This window comes from Lynx canadensis, chromosome X, assembly GCF_007474595.2.
Source record: "Lynx canadensis isolate LIC74 chromosome X, mLynCan4.pri.v2, whole genome shotgun sequence".
NCBI lineage: Eukaryota > Metazoa > Chordata > Mammalia > Carnivora > Felidae > Lynx > Lynx canadensis.
In genome coordinates this window covers 10,999,727-11,024,715 of record NC_044321.2, presented here as the reverse complement: position 1 = coordinate 11,024,715, position 24,989 = coordinate 10,999,727, and the positions used below count along the sequence as shown (strand labels likewise).

General features: G+C 37.2%; 2 protein-coding genes across 3 annotated transcripts in view; one reads left to right on the top strand and one right to left on the bottom strand.

Annotated features, from left to right (window-relative positions):
* Window positions 1–178, bottom strand: part of MOSPD2 (motile sperm domain containing 2) — a 54,192-nt gene extending 54,014 nt beyond the window's left edge. Inside the window, exon 1 of one of the 2 annotated variants that reach the window (XM_030305147.1) lies at window positions 63–178. In XM_030305147.1, the coding sequence (XP_030161007.1) occupies window positions 63–71 (9 nt within the window). In that variant the 5' untranslated portion in view covers window positions 72–178. The remainder of the gene's footprint in view (window positions 1–62) is intronic. The other variant, XM_030305148.1, reaches the window with a different exon arrangement.
* A 365-nt stretch (window positions 179–543) lies between these two features.
* Window positions 544–24,496, top strand: FANCB (FA complementation group B). Its single transcript, XM_030306206.2, has 9 exons — window positions 544–645; window positions 8,270–9,280; window positions 10,995–11,147; window positions 12,364–12,456; window positions 18,209–18,337; window positions 21,857–22,023; window positions 22,589–23,061; window positions 23,180–23,417; window positions 23,932–24,496. Exons 2-9 carry the CDS (start codon window positions 8,354–8,356, stop codon window positions 24,344–24,346), a joined length of 2,595 nt encoding a protein of 864 aa, XP_030162066.1. The 5' UTR covers window positions 544–645; window positions 8,270–8,353; the 3' UTR covers window positions 24,347–24,496.
* The last annotated feature ends 493 nt before the right edge of the window (window positions 24,497–24,989 follow it).

Below are 24,989 nucleotides of genomic sequence, written 5' to 3'. Positions count from 1 at the left end.
CTTCAGAGGAAGCTTCCGGATCTGGGGGGGGGGGGACGGCAGCAGTGCGGTCGGCTCCTCACCTCGGCCATGGTCGTGCTCGTGGACGTGATTTCGATTGCCGTGGCCACTTCCCCACCTGTCCGAATATCTCATCACTGGCCGGGAGGGCCGGGAGGTAGAGAGGGAAGGGCGGGAGGTGGAGACCGTCGCGTGACACCGGGAGGCGGGCGGAAGCGTCGCCGCGCTGCCCAATCTGATGCGGCCGCTTGGGTCTGGAGGCGGGACCAGGCGCTTAGCCTGGCTTTCCATTAGCTTCTGGTGCGGGCTCCGCTCCCTCAGACAGCCCCTGCACTGCGGACCCGCCTCCGCCTACCGCCGGATCACGGGAGCTTACAGCGCCGAGCTCCGCCCGAGCAAGCTCCGCCTGCCCCTCTCTTTCACAACCTTCCCTGGAGGCCCCGCCCCCTCAGCCTCCCTTGGCAACCGTCTCCGGGCAGGCTCCGCAGGCTCCGCGCGCCCCGCCTCCTTTGCTCTCGACGCAGCCTCCGGCCCCGACCTCCCAGGATGCAGCGCGCGGGCGGGAGGTTTGGAGCCGAGGGACGCTGCGCCCGCCTGGGGCGTCGGGAACTTGGCGCCTGTCGGACTCAGGACGCGCGGGCTCAGGTATGGCAGGCGCGTCGTCCCACACTTTCCCCTGGCCTTCGCGGGGCCGGGCGGCAGAGCTGGGTTGGCCCCCCTTGTGCCCTCTTTGCGGAATAAGGGGATGGAAACGAGCTTGCCGGGGCCTATGGCCGTCATTCTGTGGAATGATGACTAGATTTTAAGTGCTTGCCGTATTGGATTATTTCGCTTGAAACTTTCTTCACCCCGCCGCATCTTTCCCACTTGGAGTGTGAGAAATTTATCACGGATTATGTTTTTGAAACCTTGAAACTAGAGCAGTTATAGAAAGTTAAAAGATGTAAAGCACCTTACAGGTTATTAAGCTAGTTCTCAACCGGGGGCAGTTTTATCTCCTAGGAGACATTTGGCAGTGTCTGGAGACAGTTTTGGTTGTCATAATGGGGCTGGGACCAGCTACTGGCCATCTAGTGGGTATTGCTAAATAGCCTGCAATGCATAGGGCAGCCCTTACGACAGTTACCCAGGGCAAAATGACCTTAAGGGCCAAACTTGAGAAAGATTTAGGTTTATAGGGCCCTGGAACAATTTTATGGTTGTCGGCCAAAAAAAATGGAAAAGAAATCGTTTTGTGTTCGATAACGCTGCCTTTTTTAAAAAACTGAAAGATCCTGAAAACTACAAAGAAATGCCCCCATATTTCCACCATCTATAGTCAACCACGATATCCAGCCTTTTTTTTTTTTTTTTTTTTTTTTAGTGTGTTAAAAATGTGTTTGGGGAAAAATGGACACCTTGTTTAAAAAGTAGTTGAATACATTGTTTAAAAATAACATTTCAGCTCTAGCTACAGCCCCCCTCTGGCTCCACTCCCCTACCCTGATACCTATCTCCTCCAGAATAAACAGTCGTTGGAATTTGGCATGAATCTTTACAGAATCTTTGCTTTTTACATTTTGGACCAGGCTGCCTGGGTTTGAATCCTGGCTCTGTTACTTCCTATTTGGAGGTCTTTGAGAAGGTCCTTAAATTCCATGCCTCCGCTTCCCCATCTGTAGAAGGGGATTGATTATATTGCCTGTAGTATAAGGATGTAGCGAGGAATAAGTCCAAACTGCTTAGAGTAGCACCTGGCACAGAGAAGCACTCCAGGAATGTAGCAATTGTAAGTAAACAAAAAAAACCCCAATGTTTTATGTGTTTTGATTTAGATAAATAATGTACTCAAGTATATATACATTTTTCTGTAGCTTAATTTTCTTCATTTAGTTTTTGAAATCTAGCCAGGGTGGTATATGTAGATCTGATTCATTCCTGTTAACTATAGTATGATATTCCATCTGTATGTATTCATTACCCTATTGATGGTCATGGAAGTTGTTACTTTTTTTCTTAATACAAGTAACAGCACAGTGAACATTCTAGAGCAATGTCTTTGTGCATTATTATGTAGGATTATTTCTCTGGGTTCATGTCTACAAATGAAATAGATGGATGTATGTATTTCAGGTGACTGACAAATTGCCTTCCAAAGTCATCTCTCCCTTTAAGAACTAATAATTATCTCCTAACTAAACTGATGGCTTTGCCTCCATTCTTACCTTCCACCATCGTCAGCACTGTCACCAAGATCTTTATAATTCAGAAGTGTAGTTCCGTGATTTCTGTTTTTGAAACCTTTCAGTGGATTATCATTGCTTAGAGAAAGTTAGAAGTAATGACATAAAAAACCTTTAACTTAGTCTTTCCTAATCCTCTTAGTGGATCACCATTCCCCCACTTTCACCTACATTTCAGATGCACTAACGTGTTTTGGAAAAGGGAAAATGGAGCTTGGTTCTGGGTAGGCTCCAACAAATGATTTCTAGTTAGAGAGGTAGGAAAACGTACTAACAGCAGACCTATTCTGTAGCCAAGCTGATTTACTTGGGTAAATGTTCTATACATTGGGAAAAGTACATCTATTGGTATTATGCTTATAAAATTATGTTTAATATTAGGTGAAATTTTTAGTGGGGTGTCTTAATTCTACCTTTTTTTTTTCAAAGATACTTTCTGTTGGTCATACTTGATACAGTTTCTCAGAGACATTTTTAGATTTTATCTGCAGATAATATGCTCTTTTAGGATCTTCCTCAACCAGACAGGTAGTTTATTTAAAGAGTTCTGAAATTTATGACACCCAGAAGAATTTATTAGCATTTAAAAATAACATTGTTTATTTGATAGGAGGCTGGGAGGGAAGAGTGGGTGAGGGTGATAATTTATTGCCAATCTACTATATTTCTGTTAGTGTGTATTATTTCCCTAGTATACTCATCTGTTTTCATTTTATGTACAAAATATACATAGTCAACTTTGATATATGGTAATACAGAACAGGAAACGCTCAAATTAATTGTGTAGTATTTTATAAATAATCTGCCCCCCTACTGCTCCCATTAGCTACAGTAGGAGATAAAACTTAACTGGTTTTAATCTGTTTTTTTTTTCTCTTGTAAGGGTGTAAGGCACCACAGTGTAAGCCATTATTGTAAGGGTAAGTAAGTAAAAATTCAGATGACCTAGAGACTGGAATAGTAAGCCTGGTGCCCTGATAATCAGGGTTTGATTAATCAGAGCTTGTTTATATTGGTTTTAGAACTTCTAAGTTGAATCTTATTTTCAGTTGTTTCCAGATTATTTCTTTTAAAATTTTTTTTTAAAGTTTATTTATTTTGAGAGAGAGAGAACATAAGTCAGGTAGGGGCAGAGAGAAGGAGAGACAGAATCCCAGGCAGGACCCACACTGTCAGCACAGAGCCTGATACAGGGCTCAAACTCACAAACTGAGATATGACCTGAGCCGAGATTAAGTTGGACACTTAACCGACTGAGCCACCCAGGCGCCCGTGGTTCCAGATTATTTCTTTGTAAAAAAAAAAATTACCATTTATTCCATAGACTTAAAGGTTTGTTTTATGAACATATACTAAAAACTTTTAAACAGATGTTGCATTGGTATAAATTAAAATAGATGTACATAGGTATGTGAATTCAATAAGTCTTGAAGATGATAGAAAGTTTGAGAAAAAAATTTATCTTCATAAGTAAATATATTAATAACTTCTAATTTTTAACTCTTAAGGTGATCCATTTTAAATAACTTATTTAAAGTGTGCGTGCTTTTGCAGTAGTATTTAAAAATAGAGACATTTCATGTTACAGTCATTTAAATCTATTTGAATCCGAATCCATGAGAATAAGTTTTCTTTTTGCCAAGAGCTCATGCTAAAAGCCTCTTGGATTAGGATTATAACTGGGCTTTGAATGCCATAATAAACTTTATAGCAATGGTTTGCAACCTTTATCTCAACATCATTCATATGTTCAATACACAATGTTTAGCCTCTATCTTTCCAGGTAGTAACTTAAGGATCATAGATCTATTGAGAAAGGGGGAGAAGGTACATGCAAGGTTTTTGAGTTAGGGGACAGTTACCAGATCAAGTTTGTGTTTTTGGACAATAACTGAAGTAGCATAAATAAATTAATACATTGGAGGGGAAGAGAGACTAGAGTAAGGAAGACCAATTTAAGAAGATTTTACCTCAGCCTCAGTGAGAGATGAAAGCCTGAACTACCATAGTGGCAATTGGAACAGAGTTGGAAGATAGTGGTTTCTAGGTTAAGGAACTTGGTGATAACATTAAAAGAACAGAATATAAGGGGTCTGATTTTCTTAAGTCATAACTTTATTAAGGTGCAACAATACATACTCTAAAGTTAGGAAAGGGGGAGAGTCTGCTGACCATTTAGTAGTCAGATTCTCCTTACTTCTGTCACACTTGGATATTGGTGAACCAGAGCACTGTTTTGATTAAACATTAGTTGTGATACTTAATACTAAAATAACAAATGTAGTATGTTTGATGGAGTCACTGAGTTCCTGAAGTCTCTATTCTCATTTGGCATAATTCTTTTTTCTTTCTTTTGTTCAGTTTGATTGCTTCCCATTACTTTCTTCTAGATTACTAATTCGTTCCTCTGCTTCTTCCAGCCTACTGTTCATTCTATCAAGCATGTTTCTAATTTCCTTTATTGAGCCCTTTTTCTCTGTTATTACTTATCTCTGTGTTAAGGGTTTCACTCATGTCTTCCAAATTCCTTTTCTGTGTAGAAGTTACTTTTGGTTATTTTTAGTACGATTAAGAAAAGTGAAAAACCTTTCATGTAAGTAGGTAGTAAAAGACAAGTTCTTAGATCTTTATCTCAGATTATGTCGTATTAATGCTAAAATATATGTATATATATATCATTTAATGCTTGAAAAAAAGAAACTTTTTTAGAAATCTAAGAGACCTGACATGTCTGTGGGAAATTTTAAATCAATTATTACTCATATATTTTGTTGTAATACAATATTTATTTCTTTAAACTAAAAGATAGTTTCATAAGTAAAAGCCACACCTTTGATTTACCTACTTAGCTTCTTTACTGAGACAGCTGAAACTACTTTGTAATATTACTGTCCCAGATCTTTGCATTAGTTGCCTAACAACAAACCAGTAAGCCAGTGACTTCTGCTAGTTTGTATTATGATACAGTATCTCCAGTTACTTCAAGTAATAAGTTTCATGAAATTCTCAAAAACAGTATTAACTTAAACAATTACCATGGAGCTATGTATTTATCTGTTACTATATGACAAATTATTCCCAAACTTAGCTTAAAACAGCAAACATTATCTCAAAGTTCCTGAGGATCAAGAATTTGGGAGCAGCATAGCTTGGTTGATCCTTCTGGCTCAGAATCTCTCCAAGGGTCTGAATCATCTCAAGGAGCTGCAAGATCTGATCCCAAGAAGGCTCACTCACATGGCCATTGGCAAAAGGCTGAGGCCTTGCTAACTGTTGGCAGGAAGCATAGTCCCTTGCTATATGCACCTCTCCATGAGGATGCCTGAGTGTCTTAATAATATGGCAGGTGGCTTTCCTCATTGCAGGTGATCCAAGGGGCAGGTCAACGAGGAAGCCACAGTGCTCTCTGACCCAGTCTTGGAAGTCTCAAATTGTCCCTTCTGCCATATTCTCGTGGCTAAGAGTGAGTCATTATGACCAGCCCTCACTGAGGGAGAGGAGAATTAAGTGCCACTTCTTAATGGAAGGGATTTCAAAGAATTTATGAACATTGTTTAAAACTACAACCAATGATGTATTTGGAAATTCGACAATAAGCTATGGCATCTCCAATTTGAAAGTAGTTGCTGACTAATTTAGTCTGTTTTAATAGAATTGCCTCTAAATTAAAGTTATTTCTATAAAATGCTGCCTTAAGTTAAATTTTTAGATGGTTCAGTGATACTTTTTTTTCTATTTGAACTCTTGGTAGATTTTTATAATAAAAGAACAAGACCTAAGCCTTTGGAGTTTCTCATTCAACAGAGGAGAACATTATTGCTTAATTGTATATGACCTAGTTTTATATCTGAAATGGTTGAATTTCCTGGTGTAAATGCTCTGCAAGTAGAAAAGAAAGAGTATGAGTTAGAGTTATTTATAGTGGAGAGGGACCTTTCAGCGTTCCAAAACTGTTAGTATGCGACTGTTCTGATGTTTCCAAGGTTAGGTACTATAAAAACCAGAGCTGGCCATGATGGTGATGATAATGATAATGGTAGCAGCTAACCTTTATTGAGCACTTTCCATGTGCCAGGCTCTATTTTAAGTGGGTTATATTAGTTAATTTAATACCTTGTGAGGTAGTACTGTTACTACACCCTATCTATCATATGTGGATACCAGGCACAAGGGATTAAGTAACTTGCCCAAAGTCATGCATCTAGTAAAAGGCTGGCCAGGCCCACCGTTCACATGGTTGTCTAGGCTCTGCAGCGATGTACAATTCATAGCATATGCTGAGCATTTGGTAGCTGTTAAAGAAGTGAGTCTGCATATATAGCCACTGAGTAAAGATCAACATCTTTCTCTTACATGTTGTGTTCTGTGTAGGGGGTGTTCCTTTGTTGTTGTAATTTTTTCTGCAGTTAGATTTGGCATGTTTTCTTTTTCTAACTTCATTTTTATTATTTTATTATTATTGACATGTTATATGTTTTAGGTGTACAGAGTATTGATTCAACAATTCTATACATTATTCAGTGCTCACCATTATAAGTGTAGTCATCATACAATGTTATTTCAGTATTATTGACTATATTCCCTAGACTGTACTTTTCATTTCCGTGACTTATTTATAAGTTAGTACCTCTCATTCCCCTTCCTCTATTTTGCCCGTTTCCCAATGACCTCCCCTCTGGCAACCACGAGTTCTCTGTATTTAAAGAGTCATGTTTTTGTTTGTTCATTTTATTTTTTAGATTCCATGTATAAGTTGAATCCTATAACATTTATCTTTCTCTGTCTGACTTATTCTACTTCGTATAATATCCTCTAGGTCCCAGGTATCCATCGATAAATGAATGCATAAAGAGGATATGGGATGTGTGTGTGTGTGTATAAAACATATAGATAGATAGATAGATAGATAGATAGATAGATAGATAGATACCTATAAATGGAATATTACTCAGCCATAAAAAAAGAATGAGATCTTGCCATTTGTGACACCATGTGTGTTCCTTTGTTCTTAATCTACTTTGCTAATTATCTCAGGTTGCCTTACTTATAACCAGTGTTCAGAGTACGGGGGATGCATGCCAGGACAGTGTGGTAGTTAAAAGTGTAGGCTCAGCAGTCAGAAGCCCCTCTTCTGAATCTAGTGTCATTGCCAATTAATTTTGTAACCTTGGAAAGTTTTCTGACCTTTGTTTCTCAGTTGAAAGATGTGATGATAAGAATACTTTAAGAGAATAGTTGTAGGCATTAAATGAAGTTACGTTTTGTATCTGGCATATAAACCTGAATAACTGATAGCTATTATTTAATTCTTATGTTTATTATAATGTTACTAATCCTCTAGTTTTTTCTACTTGGAATAGGAATAGTGACTTCCTTAAGGTCAAAGCTGCACTGTTTTTGCAAAGTAAGATTTAAAATTTATTTCTATTACTCTTATGGTGAATTTTTTTAAAACCGTGGTATGGTGTCTCCTCTTTTTCCTTCTGGGCTTTTCATTTTTACTATAGAGTCTGTATGAGCTCCTGTTTCAGGGAAGCAGGACCCCAAGTGCCTGGGCTGTGGTACCAGTCTAATTTGAATCGTTGACTCATTGAATTGTCATTGTAGAGAGGCTAAGGCTGAGAGGAAAAAACCAGGTTTGAGTCCACAGGGTAGAAAATGGGGGAAAAAAGAAAATGGGGAAACCAGATTAGGTTGGTAAGTTTGAAAGAGAGACAAAAGTGGAACCCTTAAGAAATTCCCTGAGCCAGAAAGAATGTCTTCAGGCACTTTCAATAGACCACCTACAGATTCTAATAGATGCTGTTAACACATTCAGTTATCTTTTGTGATATGGTTATTTGCATCGTTTGCAAACTGTGTTTTTTTTTAACGTACAGAGATAATATTTGGGATGGGGCTTTTTGATAAGCATAATGTTGTTAAGATAGCATAAAAAGCTTAAAAATATTCATAAAATTTGTAGTTATCTATGTGATATTTCTCTAACAAACATGTTTTCTTTTCAACTGTCTACTTGATGGTAGTTTTCCTCATTACATTTTTAGGCTTAAAAGCATCAACTGGAATCAATTTGCATTCGAAAATTGGACCAACACGAAGACTTGATATTGTGGAATGACTAGAAAATAATGTCATCTAACGAACAAGAAAGGCTCTTGTGTTATAATGGGGAAGTCCTTATTTTTCGATTGTCTAAAGGAGATGTTGCAGGTAAAGGGCCTGCAGAAATACCCATATTACAAGTCAGGAGAATGGTATTTGACAGAGGAGCAAGAGCTTTTATTCAGAAGTCCACTGGATTCTTTATGCTAAAGGAAGAAAACTCTCATTTAAAAATTGTGTGTTGCAACTGTGTGTCAGATTTCAGAATTGGAATTAATCTTCCTTATGTTATGATACAGTGCAATAAAAAGAACACTTTCAGATATGTTCTTCTGTTTCTTCACAGTACCAATAAATTTGAAAAACGTTTGAGTTTTAGACTAAGCCATGAGTTGAAGGATGGTGTAAGGGTCCTTAATGGCCCTTTAGTTTTATGGAAACGTGCAGAAAAATTCTACCTTATCTCTTCTCTAAATGGCAAAGTTATGACTGTGTCTGTTAATTTTTCCTCTGTTCAGTGGGCAGGGGAGATTGAAAATCTAGGTATGGTGTTATTAGGACCAAAGGCATGTTTTTTATCTGAGGAAGGATGCACCCAAAAGCTTTCAAAATCGGATTATGCAATTTGGAAGACCACATTTTGTGTATACTCCCTTGAAAATGAAGAAGTCATAAGTGATGCATACATTATCCCTCCTGCTTATAGCAGTGTGGTAACTTGTGTGCATGTCTGTGCAACTGAGAATGTCAACAACCAATTAAGAATGTCTCTGATTGCCCTTACTCGAAAGAATCAGCTGATTTCATTTCAAAATGGGACGCCAAAAAGCGTGTGCCAGCTTCCCTTTGGAGATCCTTGTGCAGTTCAGCTTATGGACTCAGGTGGAGGAGAGCTTTTCATCGTATCCTTTAAATCCAATGACATTTGTGCTGTTTGGAAAAAGAACTTTCAGGTATAGTACCTAATTTCATAATCGTTCAATTGGCATAGTCTTGGATCTATTAAGTATTTATATGTTTCATAGAGCTTATCCTGAAATCTTATTATCCAAATCAATTATTACTACTGCACTTAAAATCATGTATGGTGCATCATTCTTATTTCTTAAAGTTTTCCAAATGCTACTTGATGAAGGTTTTGCCTTGCTGTTTTGAGTCATAGAACCTTTGAGTTTTTTGGAAGGATATAGATATATAGCTACAATTATTGCATATTTATTTGTCTTTTAATATAACTATTTCTAGTTTTTATTAATGTGACAATTAGATGGGCATTTTTCTAAGTTTAGTTATTTGAGAGAGTGAGTGGGGGAGGGGCAGAGAAAGAGAATCCCAAGCAGGCTCCCATGCTATCAGCACAGAGCCTGATGTGGGGCTCAAACTCACGGACCATGAGATCATGACCTGAGCAGAAATCAAGAGTCAGATGCTTAACTGACTGAGCCACCCAAGGCACTCTGAGAGAATTTTCTTTTATTGGCTACTGGAAAACTTAAAAGTGTATATATGCCTTGCATTGCCACTCCTATATTTCTTTTGGCAGCACTATTCTAGAGGTGTAGGTTGTAAATGTGTGTGTGCAAGCATGAGTATATAGCTCTATGGTATTTGCATGTTGAGCACATTCTTATTACTGTCTTCATATAGTTAAGTGCACTTCGTGGTACTCATGGTGAGGGTGGGAGGAAGGGAGGATATGGGTATACAAATAAGCTTCCTCCCTACATAAGTGAAAAAATCACAGCTTTGGAAATTAGCCTTATGTGGGGCAGACTGATACATGGTTATATAGATTGAAGTCTTATAGTCTTACTCTAATACATGCCACCCTCTGTCATCTAGATGATGTATCTGCACTGATGCCAGGATTCTGAGTGGGAGTTTTAGCTTTTCTGCCTGAGGAATAAGGGGTATCTGATCCCTATGCTATTAGTTTCTGGGGGGCCGCTCTGGAAGCTTTAAGCTTTAGAGACCTTTATGGAGTTGTCTTGTGTTTTAAACTTTGGGTCTCATGATTTGGTATAAACTGATCACAACTTTCCAGTGGGCTGGGATGGTTCTAGGTGCCCCACTATTAGGATCCATCCCCTTTTGTGTCCCTAATAGCGGCTATGTTCTCCACCAAGGTTTAGGGTATTAAGTTCATCTTGACTCTTAAAAGTTAGTCTGCTTTGAGAGCTTTTGAGTGTTTACTACTACCTTCTAGTTACCTAATGCAATTGAATTCCTTGTGTAATTGGTCAGATCACAAATACATACCTGCTAAGGCTTATGAGAATGAGGGTCATCGTTGAACATGTTGGAGAAAGAATCTTCACTAGAGTTATTCATGAGAAATGTTACAATTTCCAAAATTGTCATGAGAAGTGTTCAAATTTATAAATTATAATAAAATTTTAATGTAGAAATCAGGAACATGACAGACCCTGGACAAACATTGATAAAATATTAAATTTAAGTACCTTGGTATTTATAAAATTGTTGTTTAACATCCTATGTTTTCTGATCCCCCAATATCTTTAGTTTTTAGTGTTGACACTACCATTTTCATTACTTGTTTATAAGATTGAAGATGACACATTACACCTACATGCAACAAAAGGATTTAGTTTATTTCACATCTGATTTTTTTTCTTTCTCTATTCCTTCTTTTCCACTCTCTTTCAGGTTGCTGCTAAGTGGGAAAAAATTAGCTCAGTACTGATAGATGACTTCATAGGAGCTGGAACTGAACAAGTACTGTTACTTTTTCAGGACTCCTTGAATTCAGATTGCCTGAGTTCATTTACAGTAACAGATCTTGGCAACATAAACTATTCAGTAAGTTATGTGTACTTTTTATATATTACTTTAAGAACCATTTTTGAACATTGGAGCACTTTAAAGCTTTTGACCTAGCATTTAAATATTTGTAATTTCATACAGTAAACTCTTTGAACTTTAAAAATAGATTGACTTTTTAAAATTATACATTGAATCTCCTTTCAATAAATGTTACATGAATTGACTATACTTTTTAAAAATATTTATTTATTTTGAGAGTGAGAGAGAGCGTGCATGCACATGAGCAAGTGGGGAAGGGGCAGAGAGAGGGAGAGAAAGAATCCCAAGTAGGCTCCACACTGTCAGGGTAGCACCAGATGCAGGGCTCGATGCCACAACCATGAGATCATGACCTGAGCCAAAATCAAGAGTCAGACCCTTGGGTCACCTGGGTGGCTCAGTTGGTTGAGTGTCTGTCAGGTCATGATCTTGCAGTTTGTGGGTTCAAGCCCCACATCAGGCTCTGTGCTGACAGCTTGGAGTCTGGAACCTGCTTAGGATTCTGTCTCCCTCTCTCTCTGCCCCTCCTGCACTTGCTCTCTTGCTCTCTCTCTCTCTCTCTCTCAAAAATAAACAAACATTAAAAAAAAAAAAGCAGTTGAACCCTTAACCGACTAAGCCACTCAGGTGCCCCCAAATTGACTATACTTTTGATATAAATTTGAAATATAGTATATCTGGTGTTCACTCACGTGATAGTAATACTGTAAGTTGCCTTTATTGTTGCTTCTGAAAATTCACATTTTATACTGATAAACATGATAACATTGGATTAATTAAGGAATAAAAATGAAACTGCTCTATTAAAAGAAGTAACACTTCATAATATCTTAAGATCTTGGCAAAAGGGAAATAATAACCCCTGAAGTTTCAGACCTATATGAAATATCTGGAAAAAAAATCTGAGTCTTGTTTTTTTTTCTTAATAAAATGAGGACAATTCCTATTTTCTCTAGTTGTGGGATTTTATAAAAAATCTAGTAAGCTGATACTTTTTGAAGCAGTATACAAGTGTTAGGTCAGTGGTGGTAGTAATAATAGTCATTTTTTTCTAGTTACAAGAAATGATGGGGAAATACATATTTTTTTTGTCTCATGTAAGAGTGTGTAACATGGAAAACTGCCCTTTGGATAAACTTTGTGTTCTGTTAATCCTATGAATTTTCAATTTATTTCAAAATTTCAGTTTTAGTGTATTTTTTTTGTTTCTTAGAGTGAAACATTGGATTGCAATGAAGATGACTTATTTGAAGACAAAGAAGGGAATCATTATTTGATGGTTCCACCTCTGGAAAGAAGATTGAAAGTTGGTGTCTGTTTGCTTTTTGTTTTTACTTTTTTGGGTTACTGATATTCTAAATGAAGGAAAGAACATTGAGAGAAAGGATCTCAATGTATAAGCAACTCAGTGATTGGGAAAAAATGGTATTTCAAAGGATCTTTACCTTTTTAGTACCTGTGTAAAAACTATTATGGCATTACTTATAAATGTATTATCTAAAAATGATACCTTTTTGTAGTAAGACTAAATTTAATAAGACTTATAAAACATACGAAGCTCACTTTTGAAAACACATTCTTTCTGGTCTTAAGGATCAGCATGCCATAGTATCTCTTTTAAAAGAGAAGCAAATAATCTCGCGGTCCGTGAGTTCGAGCCCTGCGTCGGGCTCTGGGCTGATGGCTCAGAGCCTGGAGCCTGTTTCTGATTCTGTGTCTCCCTCTCTCTCTGCCCCTCGCCCGTTCATGCTCTGTCTCTCTCTGTCCCAAAAATAAATAAACGTTGGAAAAAAAAAAATTAAAAAAAAAAAAAAGAGAAGCAAATATGATGAATCATAACATGTACCAAACATGAACAGTTTACCCTCAAATTTTCCCTACAAAGCTCTCTAAGGGAGTTTTTGTTTTTTTCCAAATATATGAAGGTAATGCGTATTCCTTATAAAATACTCAGACCGTTCAAAGAAATATTAAAAAGAAACTAATCACCTATGATTCAGCTACTGAGATATAACCAATTTTAACACTTTGCCATGTATATTCTTGTAGATTTTTTAAGTGAATATTTGTAAATTTAAATAGAAATTTGATATGATGCATGTTCTTTTGTAACCTGCCTTTTTTTATTCATAAAAATTTTTAAATACTCAGAAAAGTTCAAAGAATAGTACTGTAGTTATCTCTAGTCCTCACGTGGATGTTAACTATTGGTACTTTAAAAAAAATTCTGTTTGCCTCATCTATGCTTTTGTGTACATATGCACGTATGTATCTACAGTTTTGCATAACCATTTAAAGCTTGCAAATATTGTAATATTTCACTCTTACATATTTTAGCAGGAATTGCCTAAAAAATAAGGACATACTTGTATGTAGCCATACCATACTATTGTTACAGTTAGAAAATTAGTAATAATCTTTTAATCTTATTTACTATTCTCTCTGTATTCAGATGTCTCTAAGTGCCTCAAAAATGTTTTTTATAGGGGCGCCTGGGTGGCGCAGTCGGTTAAGCGTCCGACTTCAGCCAGGTCACGATCTCGCGGTCCGTGGGTTCGAGCGCCGCGTCGGGCTCTGGGCTGATGGCTCAGAGCCTGGAGCCTGTTTCCGATTCTGTGTCTCCCTCTCTCTCTGCCCCTCCCCTGTTCATGCTCTGTCTCTCTCTGTCCCAAAAATAAATAAACGTTGAAAAAAAATTTAAAAAAAATGTTTTTTATATATGCTTATCTCAGGGTCTGGTCAAAGTTTACACTTGCAGTTGATTTTTATATGTCTTTGTCTTTTTATCTAGAATAATGCCCCTCCATGCTTTTTTACAATGAGACTAATGAGGAGGCGAGGCCAGTTGTCCATCTTTTTGGATTTATCTGTTTCCTTGTGTTGTCATTTTACTTTTTTCTCTGTCCCTGGCAAACTTCTTTCGTAAAGGGCCATATAGTAAATATTTGTACTTTGCAGGCTCTTCAAAACATTTTTGTAACTATTTTAATTATTAATGTGAATTTACTAAATGCTTATTGAACACATATTAGATATGCATGTTGGCAATAGACAATAAAATATCATAGTGGACATGGAACCAAAAAGGAAAAGATTGATTACATTAAACCTTTTGTGCCCTGGGGGCGCCTGGGTCGCTCAGTAGGTTAAGCAGCTGACTTCTCAGGTCATAATCTCACAGTTCATGAGTTCAGGCCCCACATCCGGCTCTGTGCTGACAGTTCAGAGCCTGGAGCCTACTTCAGATTCTGTCTCCCTCTCTCTCTGCCCCTCCCCCACTCATGCTCTGTGTCTGTCTTTCTCTCTCTCTCAAAAAAATAAACATTTAAAAAGTTAAAAAAAACCTTTTGTGCTCTGAACAAAATAAAATATATAAAAAGACAAATTATGTAAATAGTTATTGTAACAAGCGATGAAGGATTAATTTCCTTGGGACGTTTGGGTGGCTCAGTCACTTGAGCGTCTGGCTCTTGATTTTGGCTCAGGTCATGATCCTAGGGTCATGGGCTCGAGCCCTGTGTCTGGCTCTGCACTAAGTGTGGAGCCTGCTTAAGATTCTCTCTCTCCTTCTGCCCCCTCCCCCTCCCTCTCTCTGTCTCTTAAAAAAATGATTAATTTCCTTAATATGAATATGCATTCAGAAACAGTATTGCTGAGAATGTAAAGTGGCTCAACCTCCTCAGAAGGAAAGTTGTTACAGCTATTAAAATGTGGACAGGACTTTTCTTCTTACTCTCGCCATTTTACTTCTAGAAATCTGTCCTCAGGATATACTTGTACAGTAAACAAAGATGATTTTATAGGAATGTTTATATAGTATTTATAGACAACAAAATTCAGTCTAAATATCCATCATTAGGAGTTTGGCAAATCAGTTATCATATACCTGAACTATGGAATACCATGAAGCTATCAAGAAGAATAAGGTAGATCTTTATACTGAGTTAGAAATGATGCCAAAATAATTTAATTTATGAAAGCATGACTTTTAGAAATTCCACCTCTGGTAATGTGTCACCTACTTTATTTGGACCAACTCTTCTGATAAAACCAAGTTAAAATCATAGTTGAAATATGTCTTTAAAATCTCCCTAAAAGCTTCAGAGAGGTGAAAATATAAATTATCAGGCCAAGCTCTAAAGGCTGGAACCCAGAGAGAACCCAGAGAACACTGATACTGCTTTTGCCCTGGGAGCATTTGTGTTTAACCTAAAGCAGTAGTACCCTAGGCAACTGGCAGAAACAAACACAAAGTCCTCTCTCTCAAAACACACATTTATTTATCCACGGCCTCTTATAAATCTCACAAGTAATTTTTCAAAGAAAATGAGCCACCCACAGAATAACTAAGCACATAAACAAGGCATCATGAGCAACTATTCACTGAAAATGACCAAATAGCATTTCTATGAACTAAAAAATACATTGAAATAAAAATGTCTCATCAGATGAGTTTAACAGCTGACTCAAAGAGATACAGAGCAAAGAAGCAAACCAAACTATGTTACAAAAATTATTCAGAAGGTAGCACAGAGTCGTTGGAGGAAAATATTAAAAAAAACACACAGGGGAGGCAGGAACATATGAAAGTGAATAAGACATAGTTGCATGTCCATTTTATTTCAAGTATCCACACGTTATTACTAGCTCTCAATTTGGATAAAAACATTTCCAAGTGTTGGAAGGCCTTTTAGAGATTAACAAGTCTTCCTTCCCCCTCCTCCATTTTATATATGAGGAAGCAAATAGCCAGAAAGGTTAAGTGACAGGCAGAACTTGAACCAGTGTCCGTTTCACCGTTCTTTCCCTTATAAAATTTGTTTTCCAACCGAACGGTTGGAAGGAAACAAGTTGGAGGGGAAACAAGGAGACCAGGACCTTGGAGAAACTTGTGCATGTGTACAGGAATGTTCACAGCATCACTGTTTGTAATAGCCTATGCCTGGATATAATCCAGATGTCCATCAGCAGAAGGATGGAGAAGTGAGCTGGTATGGTCACATGATGGAATACTACAGAGCAATGAAAGTCTATAACTACTAGTGACAAATGGGATGACTCTAAAACCTGGTACATACAGAATGATTCCATTCATAAAAGGTGTCAAAGCAAAACACACAAAAAGCTAAAAATACTCTTTAGGAGTTACGGTGATGGTAAAATTATGTAGACAAACAAGGAAGTTACCTTAAGAGGCCAGGGTAGTGTTGCCTCCGTTGGAAAAAGAGGAGTTGGTGACTAGGGAGGGTCCACGGGCAGCCAACTGCGTATGGTTATTTGAGTGTTGACTTCATGATTAGTTTGTAAAGTGTTTTCTGTATTCACTCTTCTCCATGTATGAGAGAAATCGCAATAAAAACAAAAAAGCAAGGTCTGGTGTCTTGTAGCGCCCTATGCGCCTGTTTTTGGTTTGGGGTGGATTTTACTTCCTTAGAGTGAGGAGAAAGAGAGCATTCCTTAACATAAGCATGGAAAGGTTCTAGAAAGATAAACAATATGTTGGCTGTACAAATGGGATTGAGGGTCTAGAAAGGGAAGTTGAAATGTATTTTTATGCTGTTTAAATGTGCTACCATGTGGTTATTTTTATAGTTTTATAATAGTACTTCACAACATAGAATATTTGAATAATCTAATGATTCACTATTTAGTCCTGGAGTTGGGGGCGGTGCATATTGAAAGTTGGGAAGAGAGAACACAGGTAACTTTTGAGGGTACCTTCATTGTCAGTCTGCCTACATATTCCTCTCTTCTTCTCCCTACCCCTCCAGCATTCTCCAGTTAGACTCTCCCCCTCTGACATGTCCAGCTCCCTCTCTGTAAGTCACAAATTACTCAGTGAGTGATACAGTGTGAATAATGTGGAGCCCACAGAAATAGGTCAACAGATGGTTTTTAAATAATAGCTAGACACTTTACCTACTTTGTGCAGTGAGGTAAGATATAATTCAGTCTTTACTTTCTAACTTCTGTTCACCAATAAAAAGTTAGGGAATTTACCTGACTTTGACTGTAATTTGAAAGAAAGGAATTTAAAAACAGGATGCGTTTTGTTTTCCAGTATAGAAAAACATGTTACATTAAAAGCTGGATTAATACTTCAATAGTCTCAGGTATCCATCTGAAATGAAATAGCTTCTGTAAGTTCAAAGACATGACTTTAAATTTTCAGTAGCAAAATATATTTCATGAATGTTCCATCTTTAGTAGTGAAATCTATTTATCTGATATAAAAAAAGGAATGGATTGCTCTTTGCCCAGTCTTTGTTTTCTGTAGTTAAAAGTTGACCCCAGCACTGAGTTTATTAGCACAAAATTAAACTTGTAACAGTTTGGGGGCTATGTGTTATCTTTAAAATTTGCTATAGGGGCACCTGGGTGGCTCAGTCAGTTGAGCGTCTGATTCTTGATTTTGGCTCAGTTCATGATCCCAGCGTCATGGGATCAAGCCCTGCATTGGGCTCTGTGCTGAGCGTGGAGCCTGCTTAGGGTTCTCTCTCCATCTGCCCCTCTTCCCAGCTTGTATGCCTGTGCTGTCTCTCTCTCTCTCTCTCTCTCTCTCAAATAATAAATAAATAAATTTGCTATAGATGTTATATTAAACAGGATTTCAAATAGTATCAAAAGTGACCATTTCTACTCATAATGATGTCTTTGCTTTTTGAAGCCGAAATTATTTCAGCAACGAGAAAAATAGTTTTCTTGTGGGGGATAGGAGTGTTGGTAGGCCTTAATTTTTATTCATATGGATTACACATTCATGTTCGTATTGATTGATTACTTAATTCAGTGGTGAAATGCATGCTAATACATTGGCATTCTCTCAGTTTGATATATAAACTCTGTTGCAGTTACTTGCTCTGTTTTTTCCTTTATAATTACTTAACATTTACAAAGAAAATAGTTTTGCTCTGAGAAGTATTCTCTGCTTTTCTATGGAAAAATGAATTAATAAACGAATTTGGAGAAAGTACTTTCTGAATTAATGGTATTGTCAGACTTCATTTGAAATGATGTCTCTGGCAATGATTTTTTTTTTTTTTTTTGCTACTTTACAGGTTGGATTGGCTTCTATTCAGGAATTAAAGCAGCATCTCTTGCTTAAGGAAAAAATTATTTCAAAATATTGGAAAATTTTAATAAACCTGATTCAAGGGAAAGATGAAAGTACATCAGCTGCAGAGAAGGTAAAATTCATCATGTGACCATTGTATCATTTTATGAATTGAAAATCTACAAGCTATTGGAAGTCATTTTTTTTTTACTTTTTAATTTTTTCATTTTTTAAAAAATTTAAATTTTAGTTAACATAAAATGTAATATTAGTTTCAGTAGTGGAATTTGGTGATTCATCACTTACATATGACACCCAAGTGTTACAAGTGCCCTCCTTAGTACCCATCACCCATCTAGCCCATCTGCCACCTACCTTCCTCTGTCAACCCATAGTTTGTCCTCTGTCATTAAGAGTCTCCTGTGGTTTATTTCAGTCTCTTCTCTTTCATTCCCCTGCTTCACCTATGTTTATCTGTTTTGGTTCTTAAATTCCACATAGGAGTGAAATCATATGGTATTTGTCTTTCTCTGATTGACGTATTTCGCTTAGCATAATACATTCTAGTTCCACCTACTTCATTGTAAATGGCAAGATTTCATTCTTTTTGATGGCTGAGTAATATTCCATTGTATGTATATGTATGTACATGTGTGTATGTATATATGTACATACCTACATACCACATCTTTATCCATTCATCAGTCGATGGACATTTGGGCTCTTTCCATAGTTTGGCTATTGTTGCTAATGCTTCTATAAACATTGGGGTGCGTGTACCCCTTTTGAATCTGTATTTTTGTATCCTTTGGGTAAATACCTAATAGTGCAATTGCTGGGGTGTTGGGTGGTGCTGTTTTTAGTTTCTTGAGACAAACCTCCATACTCTTCTCCAGAGTAGCTGCACCAGTTTGCACCAGTTGCACCACCAACAGTGCAGGAGGGTTCCCCTTTCTCTGAATCCTTGCCAACACCTGTTGTTTCTTGTGTTGTTCATGTTAGCTATTCTGACAGATGTGAGGTGGTATCTCACCATGGTTTTGATTTGTATTTTCCTTATGATGAGTGATGTGGGGCATCTTTTCATGTGTCTGTTACCCATCTGGATGTCTTCTTTGGAAAAGTGTTTATTCATGTCTTCTGCCCGTTTCTTCACTGGATTATTTGTTTTTTGGGTGTTGAGTTTGATAAGTTCTTTATGGATTTTGGATACTAACACTTTATCAGATATGTTGTTTGCAAATATCTTCTCCCATTCTGTAGGCTGCCTTTTATATTTGTTGATTGTTTCCTTTTCTGTGCAGAAGCTTTTTATCTTGATGAGGTCCCAATAGTTAATGTTTGCTTTTGTTTCCCTTGTCTCTGGCACCATGTCTAGTAAGTTGTTCTGGCCGAGGTCAAAGAGGTTTGTTTATCCTCTTTGTGTTATCCTCTGGGATTTTGATGGTTTCCTGTCTCACATTTAGGTTTTTCATCCATTTTGAATTCATTTTTGTGTATGGCGTAAGACAGTGGTGCAGTTCCATTCTTCTGCATATTACCATCCAGTTTTCCTAGCACCATTTGTTGGAGAGACTGTCTTTTTTCCATTAGATATTCTTTCCTGCTTTGTCAAAGATGAGTTGATCATATAGTTGTGGGTCTTGAAGAGTTATTTACATTGGAATGTTTGGATATATTGGAAAATTCCTCTCAATGGAGGCAAGAAGCAAAGTGGCAGGGATTATAATGCTGGACTTTTGTGACTTAAAAATATTTGATTAAGGAGTCAGTATTTTACCAATTTGCAAATTATTCTTAATCTATAGGATACTAAAATCCCATTTGTCAGGAGCCTTGGGGAACAAGTCCTTTTGTTTAAAAGATTTAACTATTAAACATTTTTATTTGTGTAGTTTCAATAGAAAACACCCCTAAGTGAATTATATATTTTCTGATTTCTTAAACAGAATATACTGAGCATTATGTAACCTTTTATTAATGAATACATAATTTCATCATTATTATAATCGTTCTTTTCATCTATTGCAGTGTTCATTTCTAAGGCTATTTATTCTTGTAGTTAATGCCCCCAAATTGCTGTGCTTTTTTAGTGTTTATATCTGCTTTTTATAATTTTACTCTCATTTTCTTTATGGTTGACCAGCATAAGAACCTCTTTAGGTTCTTGCAATTACTTATGTCAGTACAGTAGTGTAGAAGGTTACCAAAAACTCCTTCAACTTCATAAAAAATAGTATTTATGAACATTAGTTCCATACAGAGAAAGACAGTGTAGTAAAATTACCAATAAATTAAGAAAAGCTGGACATGGAGAAACTTGATACTACATTTTACTCCCTCAAGTCACCTTAGTGCCTAGCTCAGAATTCCTTCTAGATTGACCAGTCTTGCAGCAGTCTATGCCTTGTGTCTGTATTTCAGTCTTAGCAACATGAGGACTTGGGTCCAAAATATGATTCCATTAATGTAAGAATCATAACAAAAGCACAGCATGTTGCTTTTCTGTATTACTGTTCTAATCTCTTGGGAAAGCTCATGAAAGTCATTGTTAAAAGTCTCCCCCATGTCCCTTTCCCACCTCATACCAGTGATTTTGCTAGTATTAGAAAAGGGGAAGAAATGTTTCAAAATTAATGCACTGAAGTAATTATGTGCAAGGCACCATTTTGGGCTGTTTACATGATTAATTTTAAAAGCAATTCTGGCAGGCAGTAAAAATTACCCCAGGTTTCAGATGAATGGCCTGTCTCAAATCTCACAGCTCCTGGCAAAGGTATCAGATTCCTAGAAGCTTGTTCAGCCTACTATAATGTAAGTGTATCTTATTACATATCACATACGTTTTTTCAGTAATTACCACATAGAGGAGCAGTATAGAGTAATGGTTAAAATAGGACATGGGCTCTGGAACCAGTCTACTTTGGTTCAAATCCCAGCTCTGCCACTTGATAGCTGTGTGACCTTAGCCTCCTATCTTCCTTACCTGGAAAACGTACATAATAATACTACCTAACTAAGGTACTGGGGGTTTTGTGAAGGTTAAGCAGATTGAATCCTGAGTAACACTGAGAACAGTGCTGGACACGTAGTAAGCATTCAGTAAGTGTTCTGAATCATTATGATTATTATTTCTCCTCCTCCCACCATTTCTATTGTTATAAATCGATATATGTGTGGAAGTGAGTGAATATGGCCTGGACTTTAAGAGTACAATTTTAGCCATGATTGATCACCAGTCTAAAGATTTTTAATCAGTTTTATTTGTACAAAATTTTACAGTTATCATTTTAGTCTAAGTCACTTTAATAATCTTTGGATTGTTCTCAGCCCACCCAGGACATATATTATCAGGTTATTTTGGACTCCAAGTTTATATCTTTGCTGGCTCTGTGTTGGATACCCCATCTTGTTTCCAGTCAGGCCATGCTTCTTGGTCTCAATAGATAGTTTATTATATATAGGTTCTATAAATTTTGTTTTAGTGATTTATATATAGCCTATAGTATAAAATGGTATGGTGCAGATGACAGTGTATTTTAAAATATGTAAGCTTTAAGGCCCGACTGAAAGCTGATTTACATTATTTTTTTAGTTTTGCCACATTGGTAGTTTTTTTGGTAGTAAGTTATTAAACATGTTTTTCTTTAAGGCACATCTTGTTACTCTTTGTGGTAAAGAAGAAAGCCCTGTCTGCACCTTTGAGGAAAAGATACCAGATGATTTTCAAGATTCAGAACGGCTAATAGAGAAGATATGGTACCGTGTAATAGATGACAGCTTGGTTGTTGGAGTGAAAACGACATCTTCTTTGAAGCTGTAAGTATCATGATAACATTATCTTGATGGTCTAGAATAGCAGTGTCCAACAGAAATATAATGTTAGCCACATAAGGAATTTTAAATGTTCTAATCAGCCATGTTAAAAATGTAAATGGAAACAGGTGAAATTAATTTTCACAATATTGTATCCAAAACATTATCATTGCTGAGGGGTAAACAATGTTCTATATTAAAAAGTAGAGTTTATTCAGGTTATTTAGGGGAGTATAGAATACAATTTTTACTCTAAACCGGGGAGGGGGGGGGAGGAAGCTACCTCAAAAATAAAATCCAGCATTATTTTACTGTTCCTTTCTCCTAAGGAAATTATTTTCCTAAAGTTCAACGTATTTACAGTGTTGTTGGCTTTCCTATTTCAAGAAATGTGCTATTACAGGATCTTTAAAAATGTGTTTGGGTTTTGCACTTAATTTTTTGATAATTTGAAATGATACTTTCTAGGAAAAGAGAGGATATAGTTTTGTTATTGTTTGTGTAGCATTTAATCATCTCTTTGATTCTAAAGAATGAGCTTTTGGACTCAACTCTGGATTTTTTACAGGTCCCTGAATCATGTGACTTTATCACTGGTAATGGATCAAGCTCATAGCTCCAGCTGTCGGCTTATTAAGTGTCACAATAGGGTGATCAAGTTGAGTAGGGATTTTCCCCCAGCATCACGCTCAGTGCCATGTGAAGTAGGATCAGAGGCAAAAAGGATCAAGTTGACTATTGATAGTGAGGAAGAGGGAGAGGAAGAAGAAGAAGAAGAAGAAGAAGAGAAGGATGAGGAAAGCTCTGCTGGAGAACAAGCATCTGAGAAAGAGTGTGTGCAAGTCATTACTGCTGTAACACCTTTTTCACCACTTTTAGCATTCATTGATTTCTGTTGCATTGTGCTGCTACAAATTAGGGAGAGGGAAAATGGTAACTCTTCGGAAGATCATTATGTTTGGTGTGGCAGACTTTTCATAAGTCTAGAAGATCTTTCAAGTAGGAAATACCTGCTGACATTTCCAAAGAAGAAACCTATAGGTAATTTTTGTTGGTACTTTTTAATCATATACCTAATTGAATTAGAAAATTTTAAGAACTCTTTCGATTTGATAATGGACAGTTTAATGACAGAGCTTGTGACATGTTTTTCTCATAGAACACGTGGAAGATCTCTTTGCACTTCTCACAGCATTTAACAGAGCTTGTTTTCAAATCACATCGCCCACCTATTCTCTGACTTCAATGAAGACGTGGCTACTAGAATACATGAAATGTGAAGTAATCCAAGAATTTCCAGAAATTTGCTTTTGCAAAAGGCCAGGAAGTTTCTATGGCACACTCTTTAACTGGAAACAAAGAACACCATTTGAAGGGATTTTGATAGTCTATTCCAGGTAATGCCCATCAAATTGGAATATGTCCAGAGAAGTTAGTGCATATGTGTGTGGTCCAAGAGTCATCTCCAGAGTAGATATCTGTGTCACTGTGGGACACGTTCAGGTCATTGCCTGGGATAGCATGAATGGACACAGGTGGCCTCATTTAGAAACTGAAGCTTTTAACTTCATGTTTGTTTTTGGCTTTTTTTTTTTTAGTCGGTTAGGACCTAATAGTTATTTTAAGATTTCTACTTATCTTTCCCTGACAATGAAATTTTAAAAATAGAATACTGATGTTATTAGTCAGAGAAAAAAATGTCATCAGGAAGCAACTGATTAACATTAACGGATTGGTATAGGATATGTATATTTGATTGCTACAATCTGAATTATATCAAAAGATCACATGCAGGCAGTATTGGTTCTATTCATCAGTAGATGAATATTAAGTGATTACTACAGTAAGTTGTACACGACTGCTTTGTGCTGTCCCGAGTTTTGTAATATTGTGTTTGTTTTTTTATTTCAGGAATCAAACAGTTTTGTTCCAGTGCCTTCATAATCTCATCGGAGCTCTCCCTATAAATTGTTTCTTGAAAAAACTAAAATCAGGAAGTGAGGATTTCCTAATTGATCATTTGGCATCATCTTTGGAGAAGGAATTGGTTATCCTTGGTTCTCTTTCTTCTGCCTTAGTTGAGGTTGAAAACAACTTGGTGCAGAGTTGTGAAGCAAGCAAAGAAAAGAGTAGTGGTGTTGTGGCTGCTTTATCAGACAGAAAGGAAAACATCCATCTCTACAGAAAAGAATTTCAGAGAGAAAAGACGCAAACGTTGGGGACGAACCTAAAAGTGAGTGGTGCTCTTTATAGAGAACTGACTTTGAAATTAGCTGAGGTTCAGCTGAGATCAGACCTTGCTGCACAGAAACTGGCTGGTTTATAATTACCATGTCAATTTGATTATATTTCGAAATATAGTTTTTCTGCCAGGACGTTTTGGTTCCACATTTGTTTTAATTTTACATTCTGTGCCTCCTTTGCAAAAATAAAGATCGAGGCTTTACCGGCGGTGCACAGAACAGCACGCCTTAGAACAGCAGTTGTCAGCTGGGGTCATTTTGCTTCTCTCCACCCACATCCCCCACCTAGGGATTTGGCTGTGTCTGGAGACGTGGTGTTTTTTTTGTTTGTTTTTTGTTTTTGGCTGTGAGAAGTAATTGGGGGTGGGGAGGGTGTGGCAGGGCTGCTATTCGCATCTCGTGGGTGGAGACCAGGGGTGCTGCTAAACACCTTACTCTGCACAGGACAGCTCCCACGACAAACAGTGACGCTGCCCCAAATGTCAGTAATGCCAAGGATGAGAAATCCTACTTAAAGTTACCACTTAAGTGAAGACTGAAGTGATCTAACAGTATTTTGGTCCAAACCTTTAAAAAAGTAAATGGTCCTTTTATTGTATCCTGTTTAGTAGAACCTAGCGTATAAAAATCCGCTTCAAACAGATAAACAAGGTTGTTAGGATTCACAAATTTCTGTGGAAACTGAAATGGCAGTGTCTAGGTGAGACCATTAAAATGAAAATCTTT

What these genes read in the sequence shown, in the direction of transcription:
- FANCB (XM_030306206.2), top strand. Translation starts at nt 8,354, where the DNA reads ATGTCATCTAACGAACAAGAAAGGCTCTTGTGTTATAATGGGGAAGTC. An exon ending in TTTGGAAAAAGAACTTTCAG is followed by an intron (nt 9,281 to 10,994) that starts GTATAGTACCTA and finishes ACTCTCTTTCAG; the next exon opens with GTTGCTGCTAAGTGGGAAAA. An exon ending in TTGGCAACATAAACTATTCA is followed by an intron (nt 11,148 to 12,363) that starts GTAAGTTATGTG and finishes TTTGTTTCTTAG; the next exon opens with AGTGAAACATTGGATTGCAA.